This window comes from Tinamus guttatus, unplaced genomic scaffold (assembly GCF_059628265.1).
Source record: "Tinamus guttatus ecotype Peru unplaced genomic scaffold, ASM5962826v1 Tinamus_guttatus_pri_ptg000052l, whole genome shotgun sequence".
Lineage (NCBI taxonomy): Eukaryota > Metazoa > Chordata > Aves > Tinamiformes > Tinamidae > Tinamus > Tinamus guttatus.
Genome location: NW_028288586.1, coordinates 4912669 through 4931760, shown reverse-complemented (window position 1 = coordinate 4931760; position 19092 = coordinate 4912669). Strand labels below are relative to the sequence as shown.

The 19092-nt window shown below is 41.8% G+C and overlaps 1 protein-coding gene across 9 annotated transcripts in view; it reads right to left on the bottom strand.

Moving 5' to 3' along the window:
• The window catches only part of LDB2 (LIM domain binding 2), a 196936-nt gene that overhangs the window by 40468 nt on the left and 137376 nt on the right, over positions 1-19092 (bottom strand). For all 9 annotated transcript variants that reach the window (XM_088539981.1, XM_088539978.1, XM_088539982.1 and 6 more), the window contains exons 3-5: positions 8317-8489; positions 3350-3472; positions 1600-1683 (exon numbers count right to left, since the gene is read on the bottom strand). In XM_088539981.1, coding sequence (XP_088396107.1) covers positions 1600-1683; positions 3350-3472; positions 8317-8489 — 380 coding nt within the window. The remainder of the gene's footprint in view (positions 1-1599; positions 1684-3349; positions 3473-8316; positions 8490-19092) is intronic.

The following is a 19092-nucleotide window of genomic DNA, read 5'->3' as shown; positions in this document are numbered from 1 at the left end:
ACGTGGTGCCAGCTGTGCCCAACAGCTCCGGCCTGGGCGCCGCCGAGCGCGCAGCCCAGCCGGAGCGCTCCCAGTGCCGCTGGCAAAGCCTCCGGCGCAGGGCGATGCCATGGGAGAAACCTCAAAGGAAGCGGGCGAGTAACGGGAGCTACGGCAGCTCCGTGTTGCCCGTTGCTGTTGGGACACAGAGCAGGACTTGGTGGGGCTTCCGCAGGGGCAGGTCTGGAGAACGGGCTCCAGCGCAGGAGGATGCCTGCCCAGAAAGGACGAGCTGACATCGCAGCTCTGTGGATGTCTCCTGTACACCAAAATGTAATGGCCAGAATATGTACCCAACCGGAGGCCAAACTAACTGTGAGGACACCATGTGCACAACATAGACATGTTAATCCATGTTATTCCTGAATTTGTTCACAGAAAAATTCTATTGCAATGTATTATTCCTCCTACGATTTGTGCCAAATTCTTCCCTTAGCTGCACTACCTCAAACCTGCACCGCATACTGGAAAAACTAACTTTTACACTAACATTAGATAAGTAGCAATGAGCTATAATGTATAAATCGCAATCTATAAACTGCAGAGATTCAGATTCTCAGCCCAGCGCACTGTCCCACCTGGAGTCCAAGCAACTTTGGAAGCAGGACTCCATCCATAGGAAGAGTAATGTAAGGATCACAAACCTGAATGAAATATCACTATAATAAAGATAATCTAGCAATTATCTGTTGCTTGACACTAGACTGAATAAAGCTGCATTTTCTCAAATTTCCTCCTGTCTGAAAATCCATGACAAATATGTCTTTATATAATTCAAAGGAATAAAATTAAACATTCTTGGCCAAGTTAGCTTGGTGTATCACTGGGCAATTTGCCTCATTTTATCCACTAATGGCATATCTAGAAGTAGGAAAAATCTGCATTTCTAACCTTGAAATTTGAACCTCACAAATCCATATTTCAGTGTGAGCGTTGTAAGCCCCACACCAGGGAATACTTTCAAAAAATAAAAATAAACTTCCAAACTTTGACTGCACTTCAAGGGTCAAAAAGCAATGGGAACAAATGCATTATTTAATCATAAAAAACACACTCGCTTCAGTGCAAGACTGAGGAGGGAACTCAGCCTCCCAGAGGCAAGTGAAGTGAGGACTGCTTGGAGGGCCTGCTGCAAGCAGCGTCGGTGCGGGGCTGCCTCGCAGCCTGGCAGAGGGGAGAGGTTGAGGACGTGGGGAAACCTGGCAGCTGGTAATAAGAAGGAGCTGCCATTTTCTCTGGAACAGGGAAACGGAGATGAAAAATGGTGGAGAGCTGCTTGCTGACAAAAAATAAACCCATTCTTCAAAGCTGAAAGACCATCAAAAGAACAGGGCTACTCACACATTTCTTTAATTGTATGATAAAATGCTCAGCCTTTTTAACGACACGTTCCTACTAACTAGATCTTTATTGCAGCCTCTGCATTTCTCCTTCATCATCATTAAGGGTGAGGTCTGTCTCTTACCTGACTGACACAGGCCTGCTCTCCTTACCTTGACTCAAAGATAACAGTCACTTAAAAAAAATGCTCACAATAATCATCAGCTGTGGAACACTTACCCTGAGGTAGTTGAGGGTGAAGTTTGTCAGACCCATTCGAGTGATGTTTTTGGACAGCTGCTCCAGCACCTGAGGGTCTTGTGCCTAAGCATCAGAGAAAAAAAAAAAGAATTTTCACTTTGCTTTTCAGTTGTTTTTGTTTACATGCTTATTGGAGTGCAGGGGAGGGCATCCTGAAGAGAGGTGTCATTCCTACAAAAAACTACATTTGGAGACTAAATTTAAGTCACAGGGCTACCACAACTACTGTTGTGCAAAATACAAACCCTGATGAAATTGGAACAGAATTAAGACTTTTCCTGTGTCTTTCTCTGCCTCTCTGTGTCTTTCTCTGGCCTCTGCTCAGCCAACAGACCAAGCAGATGGTCATGGGCAGGACAGCAAACAAGCAGATCGCTGTGCCTGGGAGGGTCCTTCCAAGGAGCTTTCTGAGGGATCAGAGCACACCTGCACACTTTCATTTCCTGGTGAGGCCCAACAGACTAAGCAGAGGAAGGCAGGAGTAAAGAAGGTATCACTTTCTTTTTGTAGATAAGCAATGAACCCAAGAGAGCTCAAGAGTCCTCATGCAGAGAGGTGCTGCAGTGGGCACCTGCAGCCACTCTAATCACGTAAATGGTGTTAAGCACAGCCTGAAAAACCCTTCTGATCTAGGTTATTCTCCCAGAATCAAATAGAAAAAAATCTAAGCAAAGGTCCTCCCTCACCCAGCCAGGAACCCACCTGAGGGACCAGCCTTCTCTTTAAAATGAGATCAGTCTCATTGCTAAAATTAACACCTGCTGGTCGTTGGCCAACCCTCTTTGAATCACAGCCCCCTAAATACAGAACATTGCTCCTGGCCATCCTCATTTTTCTCTTAATGGGATGCTGTTGAAGAGTTCAGAAGATTAGCCCTCTGAAATAAAAGAAATCCCCAGGATAGAAATGGTGGGCCAGATTTTCAAAGGTATTTCTTCAGGCCTCTAATAGGATTTTCAATAAAAGTCCAGCCTGTTTAAGTCTTTTAAAATTCTTCACTAACAACATATTTGTATTGAGGAATATCAAAGTAACTCAATAATGTCAAAGTAAGGTCATTTATTCGACCCTGTGTTCCTACTGTCTCTAAAATCATAGTCCTGCAGTTAATTTTGGATATGGAGCCCTACTAATATGAGTACTTCTATAGTGCAGAACTGAAAGCTGCAATAATACTCTGTATTTTTTTCTCCCCAACAGTTTACCTCATAGTAGTTTGATGTCAAGCCATAGAATCTTTAATATTTTAATATTCCAATTTTAATATTCCAAAAAAAAAGACTTGAAATGTGAAAAAAGCAGGATCTTGATGAAATTTCTGAAGGTTTCTAAGTAAATGTATATTTTTTACCTGAGCTTTGTCTCATGCAGGAGTGAAATTAGATTGCCTTATTTAAAGACTAATCTCAGTTTTTACAGAGAATGATGAAAATTCACTGTCTTTAGCAGAGAATATTAATAAGAACACATTTTGGCCCCAAATCATACAGACCAGCAAATGGGATTATATGAAAAAACTATGTGCTAAAATGAAATGAAAATGCAGCAATAATGGCAACAATAGAACAGCGAGAAACAAGAGAGTGATGAAAGAACTTGTAAATGGATGTGGTTGTAGGCAAAACAAAATATTTATAGTTAATTGCCTTGGGTGTGAAATTTGCTGGAGTTCTTTACAAACCAAATCTCATCTCTTTGCATTAGGTCAAGTGAAAAAAGGATTACTTACATGCATGGCTAGAATGCTGCGTGGGACTAATTCTCTGTACTGCCTAATAGTAAAGTGCCATGTTTTTATTCTCATAAGATCATCAAAGGTAAACTCCAAGATAAGACGTCCTTCTGTGCATACCTAGAATACATAAAAAACATGAAATAAATGTCCAGGAATTTTGCTTTCAACAGTATTGTATCATCAATTAATTTCACCAACGCTGAGAAATAGCAGAGCAGCATCCTACTGTTCATCTCTGTGAGACTAATTGTTTTGCTTTCTCTTGAAGAGAGAAAAAACAATGTGGGAAAAGGACTTCATAGGCCTTATTGTGGAGACAGTTACTGAAGATACTATAGATTTTATAGCATTTTATAAACAAAGAGTACCGTGTGCACTAAATCTTATTTATTGCACCAATTCTCTTTTCCTCTCAATTCATCACTGCTAATTAATGACTCAAGCCCTCAGAGCAGGTGACTGGTGCAATTGTACACGCTCGCTGGCAAGTTGCTGAATCAGCCATTCCCAACTTCTTTTATGTTATCTTCCTTCACAACAGACTGGAATATAAACCAGTTTTTACATCCAGTTGGAGTGCACAGTGCCTTGTAGGGCTGAGATCAAACCTGATTTTTTTTCCTTTATTTTTTTCCCATCTTTTCCAAGTATTCCTGACTTTTCCAGGCATTTTATACCATTTTTATCTTTATTTCACTTCCTGAAGATGAAAAATAAAACACAATACTGGGCAGTTTTTAAGACTGTCCACAACTTCATGTGGGAAAAAAGGAAATGCTATGGTCCTCTTGAAAACGCAAAACCTCATCGTTGCATGGCATCCTGCCTCTGGGTACTGCTGTAAATGGTGCCTGATCTGAAAACGAGCTATCCCTGGTTATTTTTCTGATATCTGGGTGTTTCAGCTCCTGTTCAAAGTCAATTCACAGGGGCAGGGAAGGGAGAGGGGGCAGAGGGAGGAATGGGCACAAGTGCTGCCTTTGCCTTTCCTTCGGAAGGGAGCTCCTGGCACCGTGCGGTTATTTCTGCTAGGGATCGAGCCTTTCTGCAGCCCTTCTGCCCTGTCCCACCAGGGCAATGCAAGGACTTTCTGGCTAACAGTCCACTTAATGTCCCTGCAGCTTTTCCTCATAGTTGTTTCTGCAAAAAACAGGTAATTTTAGCAGACACCTTATTTAGTTAAATTACTGCAGGCCTATGAAGAAGAATCTTGCAACAGGTTCTCACCTGCCCTTCTCAGCATCACTGAGTGCCCTCAGACTCCTGATGTGACTTATTTTGCCTTTTACTCTGATGTTGACTTTCACATTGGCTGCCCCACAATGAAAGATTCCACATATATATACATAAGGACTCATATGAGAGAAACATTTTGTGCAATTGATGTTACTGTGTTGAGGCCAAAGATCCTGGTTATTGACCAGTTAATGCAAAAATACTCGAGTTAACAGGAAAATAATTTTTATAGTAATACCTGTAGCTTCTCAAATGTTTCTTCTGTAAAGCTCAAAAAACTACAGCCTCTACAGATTCATTTTACACACTGGCATTAACGAATTTTAATGGAAAAACAGGAACACATACCTCATATCACAATGGTAAAAATTTATACATCTAAAAAAGGAATTTAATTTCCCTGCGCAGAGCAGAATTTAATGTCTCGCTTTTAATCAATAAAATTGGTACTATTGTTATTTTAAACCCCTCTCTCTCTTTTTTTTTTTAATTTCTTTTTCTTTTTTTTAAAGCTGCCTTTTACATGAATTCCAAAAAATCAAAAGGGTCTCCAATTAAGAAAACATTTTCTGTTGTGCCGAATTCATGTTAGCGTACTGTGAGCTCTGACATTTTGTTTCTGTGGTAACCAAAATCAGCTGATTAGTTGGCATGGCAACAGAAAAGATGTAATCCCAGCAGACACACTCTAATCAATGCCCCCAGCACAGATGGTCTCCGGAGGATCAACAAGAAAGAGGCTGGCAGGCATTCAGCGGGTCACGTGGCTGCTCTAGACTAGGCCAGGAAAAAACTAAAAAAGAACATTTCTCAAACTAACCAATAGCTTTTTAACCCCTTCACTGCACTTATTAATTGTAGGAAATTCAGCAGCTGGCACCTCTGTGCAAGAACTCCGGTCCCACTCCTTGTTGCTCAGACTTTCTGCCTTTAAAACTCTTTGGCTTTTATTAATGACTGTTCCTCAAATCTGATTCTTTAGATGAAAAGAAATTTAAAGCTTGTAGAAATGCGGAAAACACATAAGCATTACAACCACTCTGAATTTTAAGTGCTGCACCTACAAAATACAGCTGATCAACCTGCTGGTTTGCACAGCAAAAAACAGTCTAACAAAATATGCTCACTGCTGCAAAGGTAAAGCTCACCTTTCCTATCTATCGGGATAAATATAAAATTGCCACCAGTGGAAAAATACTTTGACCACTCATAAAGTTTGAGTGTCCATAAACACTGAGGAAACAGAGTCAGGCTTAGCAGCACTCCTAATGCTTTCCTTTATTTGGAGAAAAAAAAGTAAAAGAAATATCTGCCAGATAAACCAACATGGCAGTTAGTTAGGACTTGAAGCTCTTCTTGCATTGCATTTCATTCATGCTATCAAACTATATGTTTCTTTTTGTGTTGCATTTCTCTATATGTTGATAAAATACATTTTTAAGTGTTTTTGTCACTTTACAGGGACTAACAGGCCTCTAAAGATAAGCCGGACTGTTTATATTCTTACAGTTAGGCATGTGCTTAGCTATATTTGTTTGAAAAAAAAATAGAATTGCCATTTTCTATATTCATTCAATACTACAGCATGCAGTGAGTTGTTCTAACAAGAAAAATGTCGAAATGAATAAAATGCAGCTGTGCCTTCCCCATTCACTCCATAATGAGAACTGTTTCAGCCCATTATATTAGAAGTTAGAGAAATTGTTTACGAAATTGGAGCAGCTATTAAACGAGTACAGTTGGTCTGTTTTTGCATACAGAATATATGTTTGCAAGAGATTCATCGGGGCAAACTGAGGCATGAGCTCTGGAGGGCTGCATTTGCTCCAACACCAGCCCTGCAAGGGTTAACAGTCCTGCCTCTGAGTACAAAATCTTTGGTATCTTTGGTATCTTTGCTAGAAGTTACACAGGCACAGCTGAGCCAATATTAGACTCTAATGTATTTCTGAAGGAGAGTAATATATTCCTTTCCCCTCATTCTACTGACTGCTGTGTTTTATTCCAAACTTGTTTTTCCTAACAAAGTCATTTTTTAAACACATAAGCATTTAAAAAACCCCACTATTTTCCTGCTACAGTCCAAACGACACCCTCCACGTGAACCCTGCTAGAGCGACGCCGCCGTCCTTGCTAGCAGGCCCAGAGGAGCCCCGTTCCCGAGGCAGGCGGTGCTCCCGCGGAGCGCAGCGCACGCGGACGCTCACGGAGCGCACCGGGACGGCGCGCCGGCCGCCCTCGCGCCAGGGCTGCCCTCACCCCAGGGCTGCCCGCAGCCGCCTCCTGGCGCCTCTGCAGCTCTGGCTTTGGCTCGGGCACATATTACCTCCCTTGCCAAGGTAACGGCACTGGAACGGGGTATAACAATAACGCAAAATAAACTTGTTGAATCGACAAAAATCTGTTTTACTTGCTGATTCCAAAAGAGCCCTTCTTGTTTAATACTGAGTTAAAGGTAGCACAAAGGCAAATGACATGGAAATCTTGCTAGGGAGCCACGCGAAGCGGGGAAGCAGCTACCACGTCCTCTTCACTCGCTGTCCCCACAGCTACCACATGCACCTCTTCATGGGGGCAGGGTGGGAAAGAGGGGCCACCTAAGACCATGCAGCTCTTTGCACCTCTCCTTCTGTCTGCTTTTGTGTCAGCGGTGGGACAGCTGGAGCAAACAGGGCACAAAACGCGCACTCCAGTTCCCTGGCGCTGCCCAGGGGCTGGCTCCTCTCGCGGTTGTTCCAGCCCTGCTCCCACAGGCAGAGACACGTCAGGGAAGAAGGGGCTACAGAAGGTTGGGGCTCAAACTCACGATAAACTGCACAGGTCGTGCAAGAACCGCTCGGAGCGCTGGCAACGGCCAGGGCCTCTTCTGACTCCACAACCTCCGCGTCCCACGGGCTACGGGTGAGGTGGGCTGCTCAGCTCCTCGTGATGTCCCTTCTGTGCTGAGCTTTGTCCCATGAAAAGGGTGACATTGAAGAGGCAAAGCACAGAAGGGAGTCAAATCCTGTTAAATTAGTAAATTTTGCATTTCTATTTTTAAAGCCATTTTACTGGTTTTTATTTCAATATAAGATTTTTGCTTTAGTTTGGTATTTTCCACTTTTCTAGTCCTGCTTTTATAAATACATTGCATCCAGTACAATTACAGGAATTAGCTGCAGAACTGGAACTGACCAAAGCGCAAAGATAATTCGCTACTAATTACAAGTATTGAGCACGTACTAACTGCCTGATCCCAAACATGCTTACATCAACTGAGTCCTTCCATTGGCTTTACTGCCCCTGGGGCCAGCATCCTACTGTATTAAATCACTATTTGCCTAGAGATTTACAGTCCTTGGCCTGGGTAAGTATCAAATGTAAAACATACTATCCAGAATGGTATGTAGCAGCAATGTAAAATCTCATAGTATAAAATCAAGCCAAGAGAAAAGGAGATAGGCAGGTTGAATTTAATTCCCATACATCTCAAGTCTCTGGCAGCTTGGCATTATGTGCTTCTCTTGCAATCTTTCCGGGAGAATTGCAGAAGATGCCCACAGAATTTTCTACTCATGTAATGCATATAGAAAATCGTAATTAAAGGGCTACAGGGGTTTGCAGTATTAGAAATAATCTCAGTCTGCCATAAAAATGCAACAGCCAGTATTTTCCATCTTATATACGCTGAAGAAGAAAAACCAGACAAAAAACAACAACATGCTGTATTGAGTCTTCCCTGTTACCTTGGTAAACATGGGTTTTCCATGCTGAGTGACCATGGTGCATTGATCACAGTCCACTGTGATGGATGAGTTGTGGTATGACTCTTTTGAGTGCTTGAGAATGTAATACAGGTCTGTTACACCTCCTTCAAAGACAGTGCTAAAATAACGAGGAATGAGGGTCCTTCCAATCGCTGTGAGGAAAATACAAAGCAGAATTCAGCAAATGTGCTAGGTTAGGAAATTTCAAACCATTTGCTAACAGAACATGAATAATTAGTGCAATGAAATCAAACTTTGATTTAAAGAATATAATAACATGTTCTCTCTCTGCTGCAGAAATGACGCGCCTGCCCCCATCGAAATGAATGAAAACGGCTTCCCTGTTCAGAGGGAATGGGCTCATCTTAGTCTTTTTACCTTGATGGAGAGTTAGAGTCACTCTTGAAACAAGACATGGTGTCACTTATGATTGAAAATCGGACATTACTCATAAATGTATAAATACAAATGGTGAGCATTTACAGAAATAGATTTGCACACCCAAGAAGGCAAAGATCGTTCATGTTGGTATGTGTGCACATCTATATTTATAAATACCCTCCACAAACACCACCCCCCTCCTCCTCCCCTCACACACACACCGCCGTAGGCTAGACAGCGTGAGCAGCACCTTAGCCAGCTTACACACACTCCTCAAGCCCAAGTGTGGGCTCAGTGGGTAGAAATCTGCAATTCTTACTTGGACAAAAATCTCACTCAAGTCACACCACTAAATTCAAGAGCAGTTTCAGATAAGGGTTACAGGACCTTACTCCAAATAAGTAATAGTATTTCAGATGCACAGGCTGGCCAAAGCATCAACATCAAAGGCAGTTATCTGGCGTGCAACTGATGTTTTCTGTCTCCCTTTTTACTGATAAATTTGGATGCAACCACAGCTTGGTACGACAAAGTAACATTTTAATTTATAATAGACCAATACTTCCATACTGAATGACTCATTCCTCTGCATACATTAATTAATCCACAGTAATTCTGACTGGTGGATGCATAAATATTGCCTCCATTTTGCAGAGGGAACAACCAAGCGACCCAAACTAAGTGTTTTTGAACAATGGGGTAGAAAAGTCATCATCAACAGGCTAGATTAGAGTTCATTAGTTCCTAATTTTTACTTATCTGTTGTAACTATGGGGTGATTCATGCTGCTCTCCTCTGCTGTATGCTTTTGAGGATACTTTCTAAAAAAAACTTATTTTCATAGGAGTTTTGGCAGCCTGAGAACAAAGGTCCCTGACCCTAAAAATGTATTTGCAAGTGAGTGTTGTAAATTAAAAGCACAGTGTTTTCACAGAGGTAGTTCAGTCTCTGCTCTGTGCATTGCATTCTGAAATACTGCATGTACAATCAGAATGCACATTGAGTAACGGAAGCATACAAACATAGAAAATAAGGATTTGTTAAAGATTTTTTTCTTAGATATTAACATAATTGAATGTATAAAAATATATTACACCTTCCGGATGTGTCTGACAATTCAGTGAATACTTTATATGACTATTCTACAGCTCAAGCTCCCTAAAAAGGCACCCACTCACAAGCATATGGTAATTATCTACAGTCTTTTAATTTAATTTAGAAAAACTGAAGTCCAGTGTATCAGCATAAGACTGTACTCGAGCTTTAACTCATTTTTTTCATGTTGCTTTGTATGGTATATAGTAAAATACAAAATTTACCCATCAAGTTAATTTCTTGCTCCCCTAAGGCTAATTAGTGCAAATTAAATTTCCTGCTAATCATCCTAAGCAGTGAATGTGTGATATGAAAATCCAGCAATTCCTACTGATTGTGATAAACCTATACTCGTGCTACTTATGCTTTGCATAAGTATCTTCAAACTATTTGAGCCGCATGCAAGGCAGCATGGTCATATGGTGTTGCTTTCTACCTTGTTTCCAGCAGCCACAAGAAAGCAAGAAATGAATTAAATGTCTTATTATTTTCTTGGCAAGCAATCGCTGTGCTTCCACGGAAATATTATGCCACTGTGAAGAACAAAGTGGGAGACCTAAAAGGATGAAGAGTAGAGAAAGAGTAGAGAAGGGTAGAGAAAGAAGATGCTCCATGGAATTGGATTTTCTAATAGCAATGTGTGTGCAGACCCTGACCTTTAATAACTAATGGGAACGTCTGGCATAAACAGCTACATCTCACATCACCTCCAGTAGAAACATTCACAGAAATGCGTGTTCATGAGCAGAGCTGTCCTCTGCTTGCAAGGTTGCCTTGCCACCCAATTCCAAACTGGGTGCAAGGTTTTCGTCCTCTTCCTGAAGCAGTCAGAGCCTCAGAGAGGTCATTGTAATTCTAGGATGAAGACACAACTCCCTACAGCGGGAATGAAGCTTGTTTGTGCGGGAGAAGTGTCTTCAAGAACCAAGTAACGCTGTGGAACAAACGCGTGTAAAATCTAGGGACTATCACAAACTTGATGCATCTGAAGTGCAAGTGGAGGCACAGGCCCGTGTCCTGTGGTAACGTCCTGTGACACCTGCTGAAGGACCCTTCCTAGGAGGGCTCTGAGCAATGCAGAGGACTGCGGGACAAGCTGGTGGCCACAACCACGTCACAAGGATGCAGTTTAGGCATCTTTGGGCCAAAAACATGAACTCAAACAGAGTAGAGCACAGAGCGAACTCTACTTTGGGAAAGCAGCCACAGATTCACACCTGCGGCTGGATACTAACGGGATCCAACAGTGGTCCAGAAAACGCCTCCTTGTAGTGTGAGTTCTGACTCCCTGCCCTGTGAGACATGGGGTGCTCTGAAAATGAGAAAGAAAATTCACCTGACCCTCAGCACTCGGGCATAAATTTCACACCCCTGCAATGCTGTTTAAATTTCTGGCACAGACAGCATCCTTCCTTCCTACCTGAGTATCCAAGAGCGTAGTCTTTCCTATGAGAGGAGGGCACTGTCCCTCAACGTTTGTTTCATTTGTACTAGCAAATCCCCAGATAGCAAAGCAAACTGACAAAGATGAGCTGCATTTAGCAACAGGCAATGGTTATTTATATGAAAATGTCTACAAGAAAGGCTTATCTGAAGTGCCTATTTTGCACAAAACATAACGATAGCATCAGCTGGAAGGACATGCCCTTAGCCTATTCGGTGTAGTAACTGCATGGCCACAAATGATTTTGTACATCTTTTAGGTGAATCAACAACCAAAATACGAATTTAGAAGTGAAGTAAGACAGGTAGATTTGCAACATTCTCCAGAATGCAACAGGTCCAGAAATCAATTAATCTGGTTATGAACATAGGCAAAAAGCTTTGCAGGTCAGTAATGGTTACAATGTAAAGGATTTCTTAAGCCTAGTTCCTGGGAGAATTCTAAAGAAAAGTCTAAACGAATCTTGGATATTAAATGGCCTGTGGTGTAGCTCTCAAGGAGGTCGGAAGTTATGTCATGCTCAAGCTTTTTGGCCTTGGCAAGGAATGAAAATGCCTAGGGTGCACTTCTATCATGCTGATCCTGGTGTGATACTCTGCTGTTATTCTCATGTTGAGCTTTCATTTATTTCCCATCTTAAGTATGTCTGCCTGGATGCAAAACAGCTTTTTAAGTTCTCCAGCTTAAAAATATGTTTCCGTCCCCAATTAAACCACAAGTCAAAAGAGCTCTAGGTGGGGATGGCTGTAACTTGTGAAATTCAGGGTTTTTGCAAATCCACCCCCCAGCTCGGGAAAAGCAGATTAAAAAAAAATGTAATACAGTTGTGGTACCATCACACACCATATGGTGGTGATACTGTTTTTTTTCCCAGGGAAGATTCAAATAAAACAGAAAATAAACATGTTTTTCTAGTTCACAGGAAACTGGGATTATTTGTGGGCTTGGAATAGAAGAATACTTCCTCCCTTTGTGTCCCAAAGATAGGCTGTCAAATTCAAATGCCCTCTCTACAGCAGGAGGGTTCACGGCCTTTTTTCAGAAGGAGGTTTAATACCAAACCCTCCTTCATCCCTGGAACCTGCCATGTCTTGCCTTTCCAGGACAAACTTTCAGGGGCAGGCACTTACATTAAAGATACATTATATATGTGTGTGTCTGTATATATATAAAGCATGTAAGATAACTAGAAAATCAGCAGCTCTGAATCCTCTACACTCCTATGTCTTGTCAGAGCTATGATATTACATGAGTAAACGGATAAAACAATAAATATATAGAATATAAAAAATAAATAAATCCAGGGAATCAGCAACAGAATGACAAAAAACCCCCGTACATCTTCGCTGAGCTCTGCTGGGAAGCCATGGTGAGCCTGCAGCTGATTACCCCATGGACACGTTACACAGGACCCCACTGCTTGGGGAGGTTTCGTGGCTCCCAAACAGAAATGCTGGATTGTCCTGTAAAGCTCAAGTTCCATGAGAGCATCCTGTTTGGGAGATTATCACAGTTGGATCTCAGTGATTAAATGGAGATGCAAAGACTAAATCCCCCCAGCCAGGTCTAGGGGCTAGGGACTCGGGAGATGGCTTCCCATTGGCTGCAAAGGAGCTTTCCTGGGCACTGTCGAAAAGGGCTGAGCTCTCCAGTTGTTCCTAATTGACATCTCCGGGCTCTGTTAATTGAAATCAGTGTGGGCCTCACTTTGGCATATTCTTTTATATATGTTTTTGTAACTGGAACAGATAAAACTGTATATAGAAAGCAAAACATTTTGGAGTGATACAGAGATATCATTGCAGCTATTCTGCTTAAAATATTTGTTTACTTTTATTTTATTAGCCCAAATGTCAACTGCCACATCCTCTGTGTCCTCCCCAGTTCTGATCTGCCTAGAAGAGATGTGCAGGGAGGTACATTCACCGTCTAAGGGCTTTACTGAGCAGCCACGTCAATGGCGAAGGGGACGGAGAAGCATTTCAGGGACTGAAGCTGGTCAGCAGCAAAGCTCCCCGTTTAGATGCACTGATTTGCTCTCTGGAAGAGCTGCAAAGGAGGCTGCTGATGGGAACAGCCCTCCGCAGCTGTAACGCCTTATGTGCTGAGTGCATCCGAACCCAAACAAAACGAATTTGTCAATTCCCAGAAAACTCTGCTGTCAGATTTGATAGGTATGGCATGAAAGGCAGTGAAAAGACAGTCTAATAAGTCCAAACTCTGCCTCAGAAATGTGTGGGCAATGTTGATGAAGCCACCCACATGCATCCGAGGCAGAATCTGGCACACATAGACCCATCCTTTTTTTCCCACTATTTAGTGGGTAAGATTGGACTCTATGATTTAGTCAAATGATAGGATATTTACAAAGTATATAATAACATGCACAACAAAATTGAAATTATTAATTATTTAATTGTGAAATTATTTCATAGGAAATTTCTGTTATTTATAAAAAAACAAATAATTGGGTAAAACTAAATATAGAACTTTAAATCAATTATGTAGATTGTATTTCAACATTCAGAAAAGATCTGTACAAGGCACAGGCATTACAGAGTTCCAACTCCAAGCAATTCTGAAGATGGTTTGCAAGCCCTATCTCCTTACTGATAATAAAGCTTTGAGAAGTAAAATCAAATGTACATTTTTCCATATCCTTATAAATTAGGTTTTATCTCTACTGATCTACTTAGTGCTCTGTAACAATTCGGGAAATCTAAGGATTCCAGTTATGTTGCTTTTGTTCTCAATTTTGCAAGAAAGCTGCAAAGTGGGATGAGTAACATGTTGATTCAGTGCTGTAACTGAATGACTTGAATCCTTCCCACGCCAAGAAGACAAGTTTTTTATTTTTTCCACTCCATCTGGATTAATCTAGAAAGAGTTCATTTCATTCTACAGACCCGTTTTTACTCTTGTCTTAAAGTTTGACTATTTACGTGTTCTAGCTAAAATCAAAGTTGAGTTTGACTTTCACAGTGTCTGCAGTCTTATTTACTCTCACATCAAAACTATTGCTAACAATTTAAAGCTTTGACCAAACAATATCAAAATCTGTACAATTTTAGATATGTATGTTTTCCTCTACAATCCCTCCTATTCTGTTTAATTCTATCATTTTGTTAAGTTTAACTCTGCTTCTTCCTTGATTAACTAAGTGTTTTTAAGTCCAACATTCATTATGCCATGTTTTACTCTGGTGAGGACTTCCCTGCCTAATTTTGATTCACTTGGCAGCATATTTTCTTCTCTGAGAAGTCTGTAACCAGCACTTTAATTCCTCAAAACACATTTGAGTCAAGAGCAAGTATGGAAACCTTCACGGCAATGAGACCTCAGCTTAACTCTCCACAGTTTAGGACCCTTATTCTCATAGGCACATACGGTCTTAATTCCATCATCTCTCTGGAGAGAGACAATGTTTTACTGCAGTTCCTTCTGGTAAAAATAATCGGAAAACAAGTATCAAAGCCCGGTATGACTCAGAAGAAAGCCAGCCCTGCATCAGCATGGGTTCCACTACGGAAGCCAGGCCGTACGCGTCCCTCCCATAAACACACTCTACCAAAGCCTTTCAACAGTGGCACAGAAAGCCCTTGAACCTACACTGTCTCACACTCAGGGACTGGGGAACGAGGGATGTCACAAGGAAGCTGTGGAGTCCAGGACACTATCAACGCATTGGGGAATGGTTGAGGCAGGAAGGACCTCTGGAGATCAGCTGGCTCAGGCAGGGTCACCTACAGCAAGATGCTCAGGACCATGTCCAGTGTTTGCGGCACCTCTGTGGAAGGAAACTCCACAACCTCTCTGGATAACTGCTTCTACTACTTGATCACCACCCCTAGTAAAGGAGCTTTAATTTATGTTTAAACGGAATTTCTTCTGTTCCAGTTTGTGCCCATGGCCTCTTGCATTTCAGTGAAAACCACTGGAAGCCTCTGGTTCCATCTTCTTTAGTCTTCCTATCAAGTATTTATGCACATTAATAAGGTCCAACCCACATGAGTCTTCTCCTCTCCAGTCTGAACATTTCCAGTCAGAGCTTCTCCTATCACAGATAGGAGGAGTCAGTCCCCTTGGTCATCTTTGTGGCCCTTCCTGGGACTCACTCCAGGATGTCCAGGTCTCTCTTGCACTGAAGAGCCCAGCCCTGGACACAGCACTCCAAGTGTGGCCTTCCCAGGGTTGTGTAGAGGGGAAGGATCACCTCCCTGAGAGGATGGTGGCCTTTGATGCCACAAGGGCACACTGCTGGCTCATGGTCAACTTGGACTCCCAGGTCTGTCTTTGCAGGCCTCCCAGACCTTTTTCTGATAACACCCTGCTCAATAAGTGCTTCCATTTAGAGCTTGGGGTGTCCAGCTTGGGTATCAAAGCTGACTGCAAGAGCGGTAGCAGAGGACTCAGAAAGAGACTATAAAAGGGTTGCTATACAAAACCCAGCACCTTAAACTCCAGTGCATGCAGGAGAGCACTTGCCCTTGATGTTTCTGTATCATCTTCAAGTTTCTGCCTCATATCCAGTGGCAATAATGAGACAGGGAGCCTGCAATGTTCTCCCATATGCTAACTGATCATAAAATGATAAACCAGAATTCATACAGTTTGTCGCTTGAACAGGCAATTTAGGTTTCTAGTACTTCAGAACAGGTCCTTACCTTGCTTCACACTGTAATATTCAAAAATTGTACAGGCAGACACTATTCTGTGGAAACCTATGGTCTGAGATGAGTGTCTAAGCTGGGGAGGGATGGTTTGAGGGGGTTTCCACCACCACCACTGTTCTTTTTCTACACACAAAACATGTACCTTAGATGAGGAAGTGTTGGTTTTAACTATAAAATTTCCACGTACAGTAAATCAAAACCATTAATTGCCTGGCAATGATCTCCACACAACCATTTTGGTGAAGAGAATATTTAGATTTGCATTAAAAAGGTCCTTACTTTTGAACAGAATGCTAATAAACCCAGTACAAATGGGGAGCCTCACTGTCAGCGTGTAGCCGCTCTCACTGTTTTGTCTGTGCTAATCTTTCTGTTTGAAGAAAGAGTGCTTCAGTTAACTCTGCTCAGAAACTGCAAATAAGAAAGTTTTAAAGGAAAGCCAAAGAGGTTATCCACTACCGTATGACAAACTACTGTCAAAACATAACATACCACAACCAAACTCAAGCAGAAAATGACAAAATGTAAGACCGTAAAAATGATGGAAATTGTGCAGGACAGGCTTTTTAGATGAACAAATGCAATCTGTACCAGCATAAAGGACCAACACAACACAGAAAATGATACCCAGAAAAGTCGTCTGAAGAAATAAAAGCAAAAACATAAAATTCAAATGACAGGACACCAAAAGGAACAGACAAAAAACAGGCAAACCGTCCAGTTGTATTAAATCAAACCCACTCCTGACCCCTCTCTTTATCTGAACGAGCAGAATATTAAAGTTGGCATTAAACAAAAATTATGTAAAAGCACAAACAAAATGACATTAAGCTATTAAGATATTGCTCATACTCTCACATTCCTTTATATAGGTAACACGCTTTAATAGGTACTCAATCTTATCTACAGGCAGAAGGCAAATAGCTCAAAATCAAAGCTTAGTTACTGAAAAAAAATGGGTGTCTATCTTATTATGGAGTTTTTACACTGGTGTCAGGTTAACTGACCAATGCACAGATCTGATGTTGATCTGAACTCAAACAGTTCTATTAAAATCAAATAAATTACTGCAACCACAGCAATTGCCACCTGCAAAGATCAGTATGCTGAGGAACTTTAAATAAAAATTGTCCAAGTATACAAGCTATTGCTACGACAGATTGTAACAAGGTATGTTATGCTATGTATACCTGGGCAAAATTATTCTGAGGGCAAATATCTACAAACACAACTCTACTAATTTGCCAGCTCCAGTACCTCCTCTGAACTGTGTTGAGATGGGGAGCAGAGGGACTCAAAAGAAAAAAAAAAGCCCCTATGACAGACTTGCACAGTACTGATCTGAATAATATGTAGATAATATACAGGTGTTTATCACAATTAGAAACATTAAAAGAGAAGTTGTCACTGTTTTGACCCAACCAATGTATCATACATATTGGATTATTTTTTCACTTCTGAAACTCCTATCTACAAGGAGACAAAACTAGCAGCAATATATATAGATTTATTAGCTGGAATCCTGAGGAACTGAACTCTGGTTCAGTCCAGTTGTGGCTGTCAGAAGAGCCAGCATGGCCACCATGCGTGGTGAGGCCTGAGGACGGCCAAAAGCTGCAGGGCCCTCGCAGAGCTCAGCCCCAGCACGACTTGCCTCTTTTCCTGGACAGGTTTTGCAGCTCTCCACAGGCTCCTTTATCTCAAAAGAAAGCTGCATATGGTCCTTAAGCCAGATAGTTCAGTTAGTTAAAGCTGTCCCTTCACGTTGGATAGCACAGTGTCCACATAACCACACGAGCTGATGAACATGTCTTTTAAACTGTTGACTGCCAAGTGACTGTTGGCAGGTGCCAACTTGCTCTGCCAACCCTGAAAGTAACCCAAAAGCTACATGGCTGCGTAGCGTGGCCCCATGCCCAAGCGAGCGAAAAGGGGCCGGATATCCTGGTTTGGGCTCGGAGCCGGGTGGAGGCAGCCCCATGGCTCCCGTGAGCGCGGTGCGCGGGCAGGACGTGCTCCTGCTCTCGCTCTTTGCCGTGCAGACGCAGCCGACCTTCTCAATGCTGTGGAACGTATTTTCAGAGCAAGATTGAAGCCCTTGGGTGGGCGACGTGAAGGAGAAAGATCGTCCCTGCCCTGAACAGAGAGCTTCGTGCTGCCAGTCAGGCCTCACAGGGATGTCCACATTCAGGTTAGAAATACCAGAGGTGACATATGTTTGTGTGTGCATCAAAGGGGACGCAACATGGTGGGGAGTGTGCCTGGAGAACTGGTGGGAGGTGAGGGGGTTACCGTGACAGGATAAAAGATATTCAAGGCACTCTCAAAACCCTAAAACTGCATTGAGCGCGTGTGGATTGATAACCAGCATGATTTTTCTGGTAATTTTATACTGTAGACATATGAACAATATCTCACCGGTGGATAATATCACTTGTCAGTTATATACATGTTTTATAACAACCAGAACAGTCTTTTTCAAAAAGCTGTTGGTGGTTAGCTTTGATTTCTTTCTTTTCTACAGCAAAGCTTGCTTTCCTGCTCTCTTTTTCTTTAACGTTAATGGAAGCTAACTGTGGAGAAAGTAAAAAGGTATTCAACAAGCTAGACAAAATAATTAGGAAATATTCCACCATTTTAAAATGTTCTCTTGGTTTTAAAAGTGAAGCTTGTTTATTATCTTTAAAGAAGGCAAGTGGCCTGTCTTCAGCTATATAAATCAGATGTCCGACAAAATAATGTCAGGCAACAAATAACCACTTTCAGAAAAGGGCAAGCAATGTAGCAGGTTTACAAGCTTCAGTCAGAACACACACTGTACATAGTTTTTAATAACATTTAATGCAGTAATGCTGAATGTTCCTAACTTCAAAAGTGTTATAACAAATCTGTGTTGAAGCAGAAATAACTTCTTCCCATTTTCTCCTGGTCCTTTAAGTGTGTGATATATTTTTTCACATTTCACAGACAGTCATTATACCATCTTGATACATATTTGCTAAAATAACTGACTATGATTTCTGGAACAGTAAAGTACAGTTGTAGGGACAATCTTGAACGACCAATGTAGAGAGAGCCCCAGGAACCTCTTGACTGCCTGCACTGAACAACCACCACATGGGACAAAACCAAAGGTCCACGTTGATCAATGAACGTGCCTGG